At 46.5% G+C, this 13,348-nt stretch overlaps 1 protein-coding gene across 12 annotated transcripts in view; it reads right to left on the bottom strand.

The window, feature by feature from the left end:
- Positions 1-1,321: 1,321 nt before the first annotated feature.
- The window catches only part of SERTAD2 (SERTA domain containing 2), a 74,602-nt gene continuing 62,575 nt past the window's right edge, over positions 1,322-13,348 (bottom strand). For 11 of the 12 annotated variants that reach the window (XM_066177740.1, XM_066177738.1, XM_066177735.1 and 8 more), the window contains one exon: positions 1,322-2,956. In XM_066177740.1, the coding sequence (XP_066033837.1) occupies positions 2,014-2,952 (939 nt within the window). In that variant the 5' untranslated portion in view covers positions 2,953-2,956 and the 3' untranslated portion in view covers positions 1,322-2,013. Of the gene's footprint in view, positions 2,957-7,339; positions 7,487-13,348 lie in introns of those variants that run through there. The other variant, XM_066177741.1, reaches the window with a different exon arrangement.

Raw genomic sequence — 13,348 nt, forward strand, 5'->3', positions numbered from 1 at the left:
ATGTCTGTGTTACATCTATCTATGTACTAATAAATATATATGGCCCGTTTTAAAGTGCCAATTTACGAAAAAAGCCTCCTCCTTACAAGGCAGGCAAGACCCAATTTCATCCATGACAAGAAGGGAGCAGAATTGACTGAATATTGCCAAATGACGTAAAACATAATTTAAAATTTCTTAAATAAATACAAAAGTTATTCCTAAAGAAGCCATAGGCATGTCAACGATATAGGTTGTAACCGGCACTCGACGACTAAAGTACCATTGGAAAACTAAAATGCCATAGCAACTTCAGCAATAGGCATGATACATTGCAAACAGTTTGTTGTTTGTTTTTTTCTTTTTTTTTTTTTTTTTTAAATTAAATGTACACCACAACGAACTTAGGGGGAAAAAAAAAAAAAACCCAAAACGACAACAACAACAAAAAAAAAACCCAACCGGCTATTGGTGCAGTAAGAAGACTTCTCAGGTGTTACGGGGTGGAGGGGACCATGCATAGAAAGCTGTGTCTGTATATTCCTTGTAAAACGGGTCTATAAAGTGTAAAGCAGGTAACGCAGTTGATACAAGAACCCAACTCTATACGAGATGCCAAGTGGCGTCACACGACTGGCTCCAGTTTCGACAGCAATGGATATTAAAGCGAGTCCATCCAGTGCAGGTACGAGATGAGCTTCACTGCAGTAATACTGAAGCTGCCTTTTTTTTTATTTTTTTCAGCACTTAGCACAGTGAGGTGGGAGAGGGGAGGAGAAATGCTCCAAGAAAGGGCGAGCGGACGCTCCCAGCCCCGCTCTGTGCCCCTCAGACGCCAGGGGAGGCGGCTCTCGGTGGGCTGCGGGCACGTCTCTTCCCCTCGCAGAATTCCCGGGAGCTCCCGGGGGAAGGAGGCGCCGATCTCGGCCGGGTTAAGGCTCCACCTCGGGCGGGCCCCGGGGCGGGACCTCGGCGGGTGAAGTTCCACAACTGTTTCCTGCCAACTGCTTCACGTACGTGTTGGAAAAGGACATGGCTCTAAGTTTCAGGAATCACAGTAGTGCGCAGTGGGTACAGCAGGGAGCAAACACTTGTGAAACTCCGACAGAAGCAGCTCCCAGCCCTTTCTTAAAGCACTTTTTTTGTTTTGTTTTGTTTTGTTTGCATTCAGGGAAACCGACTGCAGGCTTATTTGATCCAATTTTCTCTTTGCACCATACACATATAAAACATTACAACTCTGTATAAAAGTACAAGTGGTTCTTGTACATCTGAATTATGCAGGAACTATGTGAGCAAATCCTATCAAAATAGCTATTTTTTTTTGTGTGTATAAACAGCATTTGTTTTTAGAAAAAACAATACCATAAACTGCAGAATCTGTACAAAAATATAAAATAAATTTGGGCAGCAGTTTCTAAACAGCCATGTAAATGCAACACTTAAAGAGGAGCAGGTTAATGCCTCCAAAAGGCTGAATTGCTAAAGTCAACCTATACAGGGCTAAAATGGTATTGAGATTATCTAAATAATAAAATTTTTTTACCTCTTGCAATAAAACTTATAGAAAAAATAGACAAGTATGCACATGCAATTTACAGCTTTCCCCAACATAATCCTTGTGCTTAGCTTTTACCTTTTTTTTTTTTCCTTTTTTTCTTTTTTTTTTTTTTTGTAATAACATAACATTGTCTACAATACATCTTCTTTCCTATACCAGGATATTCGGTCTTCCTTGAGGAACCACTTTAAAAAAAATACATTAGAAGTGGTCATACATGGATGAAGGCACTCCAACTCTGCTCGAAGCAAAAACTAGTGTGATCCTTTTCTTTTCAAAAAAGGCAAGCAAGGATGCATGCACAGTGCTGTGAATCGGGGCTGGGAGGGACTATGGAAATACTACCAAGTGTATATACTGGTACTTAAAATAAAATTTAAAAAAACAAACAAACAAACAAAAAGAACCAAACAAAAACAAAACCAACAGAGGAAAGAAAAAAAAAAAAAAAGTTGCTATATTTCTTAATATTTTTAAGACCCAACAAGCACCTCCATGATGTGATCCAGTTCTGTGAGATCCATTTTGAAAGGCTGATTTGGAGTTACTGGCTGACTGCTGTAGGGAGCGAGAGTCTTTAGGAGCTCGTCTGCTGAGACAGGAGCCATTTTTGAGGCAGCCCCCGTGGCAGACGTGCAGGGGTCAAAATCATACATGGACGTGTCAATGTCAGCGAACAGAATGTCGTCCAGGGTCAAGTCCGTGAGGAAACCCGTGGAAGCCGTGATCTCAAAGTTGCCAGGCAGGGGGTCCATGAGTTTGGGTTCGGCCGTTCTGCCCTCCGGGAGGCCCTCGGGCTTGTTGGACTCGCTGGGCTGGGCTTTAGAGTCGCCGGCTGCCGGCTCAGCTGCTACTGCCTCTGCGGAGGTAGGTGCTGGACAAAGCTCCTCGATTTCGTCCAAGGCTGAGGAGAAGCTGTCCTTGACTGCTTGGAGAGCAGGAGGCGGCGGCTTGGCGGCGCCGTCGTGCTGGACAGCCGGGGAAGTGCAAAAAGTGTCGTCCTCGAGCAAAGAGGCCGGGGTGAGGCAGGACTCCAGGGGCATAGTGCTTACCAGCTCTGCGGGGAGCAGGGGCGCCGAGGCCAGGTGGCTGAAGGCCGGCTGCGCCTCGCGGAAGTTGTCGCTGAGAGGGTCGGCGGGCTGCGAGGCGGCCACGAACATGGGCCTCAAGCTGCCTTCCTGTTTGAGTTCTTCCTGGATTCGCCTCAGCATGTTGTTAATTAGAACTGTCTTTTGCAAGCTTGGCTCGGTTAATGGCCTGTGGTTATAAAGTTTCATGAGGGAAATGTTGAAGATAGTCTGGCGCTGTAAGGTGTAAGACACCTTAGAGGGACCGTCAGTGGGAGACACCACTTTGCCTTCCAACCCATCTTCATGCTCGTCAAACTTCCGCTTTCCTCCTTTCCCCAACATATATCTGCAAGGGAAGAGAGGAGACTGATGAAGGCAGCAAAGGAGGTGCACGTCTGTCCCCATCAACAACTCAGCCTCGGCCCACAGCAGCATGACAACCTTAACGCAGGGCTCTGGTCCATCCATGTTTAGGCCTGGCTGTGCTGGTGATTTCCAAGCAGGAATTCAGACAGCACCTACAATACTCAAGATCCGGCATGCTTGGCCAGATTTCCCCTTCCTTACATTAAGCAAATACCTGTGCATGGGAGCACGAGCCACAGGCACTGTACTGAACGTTCCCTGACGTTCCCTGGCTGAGGCAGCGCCATGCCTGGGAATACAAAGGTAAAGCACCGAGGTTCTCACAATGAATTTCCTCTTTTTATTCAAAAGTGCGTTCACGGCGGGGAAGGGAAGTGAGGCTCAAGCAATCGTGTGTTGGGAGAAACTTCCCCAGTGAGGATGGGAGATGCAGCCCTCGGGTACACCAGGATATGTACATATGGGTTTACTTAGCTGATCGCCTAAGGACTCAACTACCAGAGCAGGAAATGCAGTTATTATACTCAGAATTAGATAAATTACAGATGAAGAAGAAGATCTGTCAAGTCTTTTAGTCTAATCCCCAAGACCACTCTCTGCACTACGCTCTGCTGCAGGTCAGATGGCAGATTTTGAAGGAAACAAAGGGGATTTTACCAAACTTGCCCCGCATTATAAATAATTTCTGAGCTAAGATTAAGTAGGACAGTTTAGTCCCCAGTGCCATCTCTTCCGGGATGTTTCAGAGCACCTGGAAATGCTCCCTCTACACAGCCCAGTCCCAACCTCATTTTGTCACCATTATTTTTGTGACACAAGGATCCCCCCCCCAAACACAGAGGAATGACGGAGTCACCGTGCTGTGACAGTAGCACGACCTGACGTGAGGCTCTCTTATTTTCCCGGGTAGAGTGCTGAGGTGCTGGTGCTCTAACCCACTCTGTCTTTTAATAAGCTCACAAGCAGCTCCCTGTTCATTCCTGCCTCCCTCCCTCTGTTTAACAAATTCTTCTGGCATGAAGAATTCTGCCTTGTTTAAAAAGAAAAAAAAAAAAAAAGTGGAAGAGGCTTTCTAGCCACAGGTATCCAGAAAGAAGTTACAACAGCCTTATAGATTTTTACCCCAGACCTGACCCTTCTCACATTATGCAGGTAACATCTGGGAGACAGAATTTGCCTGCCTTATTTGAGTACAATTCCCAATCCTCCCAGTGGGCTTAGTGCCTGCGAAACAACTGCACTAGGCAGGTCTAACACGGTTTGATGGTCACACACCAGTTCAGCAGAGAGACAACGTAGTTAAACATCACCAAAAGTGACTGACAAACATTTGAGAGCAAAGAGACCCTTGGAAAGCAGAAGAGGAGGCAAAAGAAGCCAGGATTTCAGCGCTACAAGAGCTTCAGAAAGCATTTGCTGGGCGGTAAATCCAAAACCAGATCGGGTGAAGTGAGCCTCTTCTGGTTAAAAAAAAGTCCCCAATCCAGGTAATTTTCTAGCATATTATGCAATTAAATAAAGAAAGGCGGGGCGAGGGAGCGGGCTGAGCAGAGCTGAGGAACAGGTAGGCTGCCATCCAAGCTCCTTGGCCAGCTCCCAGCAATTCCTGCGCCTGGAACCTCGGGTGAACAAAACCTCTGAAATTTAGCACTGCTGCCCGAGTCTGGTTTTCCTCTGCTCCCTAGTGTCACTTCCATGGACTGCTCTGGAGCTGTGCACGTGGGTTTGGGGTGCGAGCTGGGGGGCTTTGCTACCCCAGTGTTCACAGTAGACACATTTCCTTTCACTTCAGACAGATAAGAGCAAGAGAGGGAGGACTGGGCTAGCGAGAATTAAAAACCCTGCCCAATTCCAGCACGTTTTTAAAGCAGCAAGGGGTTAGGAGGAGAGTCAGCAGCTTTCCATCCTTTCCTGCTATCTCCTCCCCCTGAAAAAAGACAGACTCTGTCCTAAAGACATAGCAGTGCTCTTTCCACAATGCTCTATTTAAAGAAGACATTTTTAAATGGCTTGGGGACTGGAAGAGTTTGAAGTTTGTCAGCCTCTGCCAGGAATGTATAAAAACATTCACTGCACAAAGCAAACCTTTTCCCCCATGATAAAGAAAACAGCCCAGGCTCCGTTCCCTGTGCTCAGCTATTCATCATTGCCAGGTGACGCTGCCAAGCATTTCCAGCTAACCCAACCGAGCCCATTTCCACGCAAGACTGAGGTGCTGGTGGCAAACACATTTTCAAAGCTGATCAGCAAGAACTGTGGGATCATCACCGAGTAAATACTACGATAACCGCACGACGTCATTTTCCAGGAAGCTCAGAGACCATTCAAGGTTTCCTGTATGTGTGACTGTCAGGCTCTCGACCTTCACGGAGCTCGACTCAGAGCTTGCCCTTTTAAAAGATACAACAGATCAGGCAACTCCAAGTCTCACCTACTGGCTTTGCAGCACAGCTTTCAGTTTCCTTTTTCCCCACTGATGCTCTCTGAGGAGGGTTTAACCCCTAAAATACCAAAGCAGGATGTCAGCCTGAGCATGGGGGTTTTATTCCACCAAGGAGAGGGCTCAAATAAGCACTGCTAGGCTCTTGGCTTTATAAAGTTTTATTTTATCCCCCTCTCCTCTGGCGTGCCAGCGGGAATTGTAAAGAATGTTTTCCTCCAGTTTCCATAAATCACTTCATTCATGCCAAGTGAAGCAAGGAGGTGATATCTTTTTAGACCAGCTGATGGAGTTGGTAAAACCAGACATGCCTGGGGGCTCGCAAGCCTTTCCCTGGCTCTTCATAAAGGAATTTCATCGTTTCTGACCACCGAAGCTTAAGACAAGGTTGCCTGCTTGCTCTTTGCAGCTCAAGCCATCTCTTCCCTCCTTCAACCAACCCGTTTCATGCCTGCATTAAAGGAATCAGTGTTGTTTGTCTTAAGATACTGAATAATGATTAAAAAAGAAAAAGGATGCTGTAGAATTTGATCTGAATCAGTTCTGTCCAACTCAAAAACTTTGCTCCTAACCTTTCCAGCCAAACCTCCTGCTGCGAAAACAAAAATGCCAAACTTGAAAGAACAGCTTGACCAAAGACCAGTACAAAATGAGACAAAATGAGACACCATCCCAGGTGTCGAAAGAGAGTTGTCCAACCAAGTCACACAGCTGTGACAAGGGCAGCCAGACAACACCAACCCACCCAAGTGCAGCACTGCACAGGCAGAGGTAAAGGGTAACATTCATGGAAGGTCTTTCATGCATCTCTTTTGGCTGAGTAGCAACCTCAGCGAGATGTATTTCTGCTGAATTTTCACCCGTTTGCTAAACATAATTTTGAGGCCAAGTGTTAAAAGAGCTGAGATTGGACATCACTTTGTTGTTGTTATAATAAAGGGTGTTGCAGGGTTTTGGTCTGCAAGTGAGTTTGCAATGTTTCTTGGGTATGTGGAACCAGAAAGCTGAAGAAAGAAAATGGAAAACCTGCATCTTTCTGGGGACTGGGGAGGGGGAAGTTACTTGGAGATCTTCCCCGATATTATCAACCAGCTGGCTCCAGCTCTGGAAGACCCAGAACCAAAAGCAAAACCGTTGTTGCTGAGAAAGATTCTATTTGCTTTTTTGCCCATTTAGGGCGATTGCATGCGCCTCAGCGCCAGAGAAACCCTGGCATTGTTTGGGAGTTGTCTTTCCTTAATTGAAAAACAAAAGTAGTGTATTTTTTTTTTCTCTCATTTGCGTGTCATTTAGCTTCCTTTTATTGGCTCTGCATGCTCTTCCAGACAGAGCTGGAAAGAAATGCAGTTGGGGCTCAGTAGAAGAGATAATCAGCCTGGAGCGGATGGTTCCTCTGGAGTCAACCCTCATCGATTAAACACAGAAGAGCTTGTGCAATGCCTGTGTCTCTGAGCCCACTTAGTGAGGAATCCTGTGCTCTCTGGGGTATGAGGAGATTGTGAGAGGATCACTGTGTTATTTATTGATTGTGCTTCGGACACTTCGACACCGCCGGACTATTTCTCAAGTGTTTAATGATCGGCACTTTGGCATAGAAAAGCACCAGATATGTAAAAACTGAGAGGAAAAGTGATTTTGCCCACCCAACAATAAAAATAACCTTAAGTTTTATTTCCCAAAGACTTTTAACAATTAAGTTGAAAATACCTCTCAAGGCTGAGGGCTCATCTTGGAAATCAATTCTACAACCTGCTAGGCCCTCCCTGCTCATCGAGACAGACAGGAAGGGAAAAAAAAGGAGGAACTGAACCCCAAGAGGAAGAGCGGAAAAGGGTTTTTAAGAAGTCACATTTCCACTCACAGATCTGCCCCACCCCCTCAACCAGTCCAGAGGATGCACAGCTTAAACAGAGCTGAGGTTACCTTTAGAACAAACACCACGTTGCTCAAAAAGGTGAAAGCATCAAATCCCTGAGTCCACAGGCAACCATTCCCCTCCAGGCAGCCGAACACTGAAACACAGGTGTGAACCACAGGGGCTTGTGTGAGAAGAGGAGTTTAAAGCAGGACCAGTTCCCTTCTGAAATCTTAGGTAATTTAAAACCACAGGGGGGTACAAAAGGAGAGAGAAAGAAAACGGCAACTTGGGGGAATCGAAATAAAATGCCACTTCACACGTGTGCATGAAAAAAACCCAACAAAACCCCACAACACAAAAGCTCCCCATAAAAGCCCCCCAAAGTGCAATGGGAGCACTGAACTTGTACACTCCATTCCCCTGAGCTTCACGAGCCTCCGATGTAAGTGACCCTCACCGGGTTTTCTTGGAGAACCTATGCAGTGAATTATGGAAGTGTTCTGTGTCACTTCTGGCACATGAAATATAATTTTCCTCTCCTCCATCCTTCCCTCCTCATCCTTGAGGGTTCCTTTGGTTGTGTCCTGGCCCAACGGTAGTCAATGGGTGTTTTGTTACTGACTTCAGCAGAATCAGGATTTGGCACAGATAGCTGCAGGACCAAAATAAAAAGGCCTTTTATGCCAACTGGGTTCAACTGGCAACACAAGGGCCAGATCCTCTGAGCTAACAGAGGCAGGTTGAGCCGCTGAGAGCTATTTCAGAGCTGCTGGACCACCTGAACTTGTAACCAGTCTCCACAACTTCAAAGTATCTGTCCCCTAGAGCTAGGGAGGCAAAGCAGTAAAGCTCTCTCTCCCTGTCTCTGTTTCCACGAGAGAGAGAGAGAGAGAGAGAGAGAGTGGACACATCTGTACAAGAGCCCTCGGGGCAGCACCATGGGCTCACCCACTACAGAACGATGCTCCTTGGCCTGCAGGATCCTGGCAAAGCACAGCAAACCTGCCCCAGCAGGTGGAAGCCCAGACATCCGAGAGCACTGGCACCCTCCTTCCATTCAAAGTTACAAAGGAAAAGCAGAGGGGAAAGCCAGGATAAACCTGGAAGCTTCTCCTAGCCTCGCTCAAAACGAGGGGGGGGGGAAAGCTGAACAGCCCAGATGTCCCAGGTTCAACTCCAGGGCTGCAGCAAACAAGCAACATGGACTTTCAGAGGCAACAGCCAGAGCTGGATGGAAATCACCCCTCCTTGGGGATTCAATCTGCTGACACCGGAGTGTTTAAAGGCTGGCACGGCAGCATCCCCGGGAGCTGGGACAGCCTGTTCCATGCAGAGCTGCACGGCCACGCTCCCTGCGCTGCAGCTGGCCTGCAGGGTGTGAACCGACCAGTTGGGATGGGAGGGGGGGGGTGTGGAGGGGTGGAGTGATCTTTTTTATTTTTTCTTCCCTCTGCTAGGCTGCTTTCTGGGGATCTGATGCACTTTTTACATGTTTTTTACGTGTTTTTACAGGGTGCTCCATCCGTGTTGCCTGGCTAAAGAGGACTCCTGACAACGCTGCCTGGTAAGAATTGTGTCTCGTGCCACATGTGAGTTAGGAAACAAACCCCACAACCCCCGAAGAGAGGTACAGGGAATGGAGCTCTGTCCTCTCCAGAGCCAGTGCTCAGATATTCCGGATTTACAAGGTTTGTTTTCCCCGACACATTTTACATTAATTCTGGCTGCCCTTTTCTATTTTTTTTAAAACTAAGTGAGGTTTAATAAGCACTTACAAAAACTCTCCTTTAGAGTATATAAAAAAATTGGCCTCCTGGGCAGCTCTCTGCTTCCAGAGAGTACAGGGGGTTGTTTTTATGTTTGCAAGTCTTCACTGCAAGGCCGTCAGTGCCAGCAGTAACTCTAAGTGGCAGGTATTTCTCACACGTATTTTACAGGGACCTAACTCTTCCCATCTCCTGTGGTGGATGGGTAAACCTCAGCTTTGCAGCAGAAAACGGAGAAGCAAGTAAAGCTCGTCAGCACCTCACTCCTGCATTTAGCAAGAAAGGCAGCTTCTCTCTCCCTACAGAAACACAGCCTTAGCCCCTTGCTTTAGGCACTTCACACAAAGCGAAGGCTGAGTGAAGAGCAGCTAGCGAGCTGACAGGGGTCTCTTCTCCTCTCCAGTTAAAATCAAAATAAGGAAAACCATAATGGGCGACTGTTAGAGGCTAATCTAAGTCGAATTTATTTAGGGATCGTGCAAGGAAACCTCTGGCAAACAGGAGACAACAGAGGAAGCTCAGACTCTCATTTGAGAAGCATCTGAAATCGTGCAGGTCTCACGGGCTTTGCCTTTGATACTCAGAGCCTGGAGTCCCCAGGTCCCCGAAGGAGTGTCCATGTTAATCAGAAAGTAAGGTGAAGCCTTCCCTAGCAAATAAGCAACGCAATTATAAAGCCAGTCAATAGTGTAACGCCAGCCAACGTGTTCCAGCGATATTTTGAAACTGTAATCTGATCCTACTGTTTCCATCCTCGTGCCTTGCCTGCTCTCCCTTGTTGCATACTGTACTATTTGAGGCCCAGAGGGCAAAGCGAGCTCTTGCTGTTTGTTCATGATCAGAAACTGCATTTGGAGCGAGAGAGCTCCGTGTGTGCCGCCCACACCACTTTCTTGAGAGTTTCTTAAACTTGCAGCCCGCCGGAGCCCTGCTAGAGGGATGGCTGCAAGACGAGCAAAACCACCAAACTCCACTCCTGCCTTCAGTTTGCAGCTCCTTTTCTCCACGCTAAAAAAAGGCAAAGCCGCAGTCTAAGGCAATCTCTGACTCTGCAGTGTGTTAAGCCTCGCAGGAAACATATGCTTCTATTAAATTGGAAACAGTTTCTAATGCTGTCAGTTTGCTAAATGTAACACGTTCCCGTGGAAGAAGTGGAGCAGTTTTAATGTTTTTTGACTAACTGCACACATCCAAACAGAGCACGTCTGATAAAGCTGGAATGGGCTCCAATAAATATAGCTCAGAATAAATTACAGCCTCGTTAAGTAATTGTTTGGAAAAAGGACAGCAGGTTTTCTAGATTATAGCCACGTTATTAAAGGTGTTTATAATATTAGGAATTCTATCAGGGTAGCAGAAGTTAACGCAAGTTTAAATCAGAGGAGCACTTGTTAGCTTGTTAAAGCATTAAAGGCTGCCCTGGCAGAACCAGAAGGTGGACAAGACTGCACAGGCTCTGAGCATGGAAAGCCAGCAAGGCGCACTGCAAACCACTGTGAGGCTGAAGGCAAGAGCAAAAGCCCTGAGCAGCTCTGACAGCTCCTTTTCAGTGCAAAGCAAGAGGGAGGATATACCTGGGTAACACACCAAGGCTGAAAAGCATTTATTCAATATTCACGTACAGGAAGGCAGTTGTCTTTACTGGAAAAAAAAAGAAGAAAAAAAAGAAAGAAGGGAAAAAAGAGAAGAGGTTTGGATTGCCCAGCAGAACTAATTTCTGTCTCAAAGATCCCAAAGCCAAAACGTCAATCCTCACGTGTTCAGCTTTAGACAGGACTTCCCATGTGCTCCCTTATAAAACAGTGCCCAGGAGATGCAAACAAGCCCCCAACCTGCCCTTTTTTGGTCTTGTGCTTCACTGGAAGCTTTAGGAATCACACTGTCTATGACGGCCAATGCTGCCACAGCTTTTCACAGGTCTGGTGCAGACATGGCTCCGCTGACCACCAACCACCTGCTTCGAGCCAGAGCAGGGTGGAGGATTCCCCCCTCTCCCAGTACCAGGAGATGCTTTGTTCTGCTGAGGGGAGATTGTCCAGAAGACAGCAATTTTTGAAATTTGGGTCTCCATGTGGCAGTGTTAAGGAAGCAGCTGAACACTGCTGCTCGATTGTGGCCTGCCGATTGTGAATTGAGTTCTATCGAGTGAACACATGGGCTCAGCACTCTGCTGAAGGACCAGGAGCTGCTTTACACACCTGGGCATCAGCAGCAGGAAATCAGAGCTGCAGTAAAGCAAACCAGCCACAGCACCGGGCCAGATCCTCTGACTTTACTACGTGATTAGCTGGTTACTCAGCAGACTCTGCTTGCTGTCACCCAAAAAATATGCGAGGGCTTCTACACACAAGCCTCCCTGGGATCAGCCAAGAAGCTCTTCCAGCTCCACACCACTATTTCTTCCCACAAGGCTTCCTTGCATGGAAGCAGGAGGTGCCGGTCCCACAGGCAGGACCACGACACCAGGAATTCCCGTGTCAGTGGGCAAGGAGCCGCGCTGGAGCCAGCGCACACAGCTCCATGCTGGGAGAACCAGAGCCATCTCCTCAAGAGGTGGAGCAGCAGCAATTAAGATGGCTGTGCACTGCTCCAGGGCCCAATTCAGCCAAGACTGCCTTCCATTCCTTCCCACTGCAGAGCCAGCAGGCTTAAAAAAGAGACACCTCGCTTGTAAACGAAATTCAAAACAATCTGAAAGAGCGACCAGAAAGTGACACAGGCTGGGAAACAAACACACACATATTCCCTTTTCACTGCTAAAATTACACGCCTGTAATGACAAGATGCTACTGGTCAGGCTCTAAGGGAGAATGATGAAATAGCCAGGCAGGCTGTGCATCCCTCCTCCCCTGCACTGGCGCAGGGAACAATGGAATTACGGCAACGTCGTGTTGTATTGTACAAGACATCTCTACTGGCACGCACGTGTCCAAGGGCTGCCTGGGATTTTTAGTGTGTGCAGGCACCGAGCACTGCAGAGCCATCTCCACTGGACCTGTGCAATTCCTGCAAAGGTTAATGAGAATTGTGCCTGCGCCCACCAGAGACGAGACCCCTTCGTGTATAATGAGGGAGTTTTCCTCACCTAGGTTTAATTAGTTTGTTTGAATCCTATCGTAGCATCTTTTCCCCAAAGGTTGCTTGTTTTTCCCCCTTGTCACAGACCCTTAATAAACACATGGTGGGTGGGGGACGGACCCCCACACTACTGAAAGAACTGAATGGTTTGCCAAAAAGTAGGTTATAGCTCTGAAAACAGTGTTGAATAAATTATCACAGCCAAACTGAAAAGCAGCGAATGGCAGGAGGGAAGAAGATGAGAAAGGAGAGAAGAAAAAAAAAAAAAAAACAAACCCTCTGAAGAAATGTATACTTCAAATGCACCATACAAATCCCAGCAATGACAAGTCATTTTAGTTTCTGGCCTGCAGATTTCATTTCCTAACAAGTTTCTCACTACTGAGAGTTAGGAGAAAAGAAAGGTGTTTCCCTGGCATTTCTGAAAGCACATGAGTTCTTTTCAACGTTTTTGCTCAAATAAACAAATGCATTCTATATAAGAGAACCTGCTCACCCTGCAAGTTTCTCTTAAAGAGGTGAAAAAAGTTGTTGGACATTTCTGTACCACCTGTGAAAATGAAACATTTTTTTTAAAAAAGGTAGTTAAAATTTGACACCAAAGTTTGCTCAGATGGTGTTAAAATGATGTTGGGCAAGATGATAATAACTGCTGGCCTTTCAGTCCAGTGCACCAAAGCTCTTGCATTTGTTGAAATACAGCATATGTTTCCATGTCCTACAAAGGAGCCCTCTGAAACCTGATTAAAGGGAACTTTGGCCAGCCTTGAACTGTTCTCAACCTGCAATAGCGATGAGTTAGAGACAAAAGAGATTCCATTTTTCATGGCACCTGCTTGATTTCACAATTAAAAGTACTACACCCAAGTGATGTTCTTTAAAACAGCCACCATGGGACCCACGTCTCTTCTGTGTGGAGTAATTTAAACATTTTCAAGTAAATCATTTAACCTTACACGGAGACAACCTTTTAACAACCTATTTTGACAACATGTGTTTTAAGTCTGTATTTTGAAGCATGTTTAGGACAGATTAATTAACGCAGAACAAAGAAACTTAACCACAAACTACGATTTTGGAAATTGGAAGTGGGAAATACAGAAGGAGAACAGCTCAGGAAACAGAACGGCCGAACCTTTATTTCATATTCAGCCGGGCACAACCCCTTCACCTCACCCATGACAGCCTTACACTGATTTTCCCCACAATTAAAAGAAAAATCCTCATCCA

The sequence above is a fragment of the Chamaea fasciata genome, unplaced genomic scaffold (assembly GCF_029207755.1).
Source record: "Chamaea fasciata isolate MVZ Bird 193981 ecotype frontalis unplaced genomic scaffold, bChaFas1.0.hap1 SCAF_3, whole genome shotgun sequence".
Lineage (NCBI taxonomy): Eukaryota > Metazoa > Chordata > Aves > Passeriformes > Sylviidae > Chamaea > Chamaea fasciata.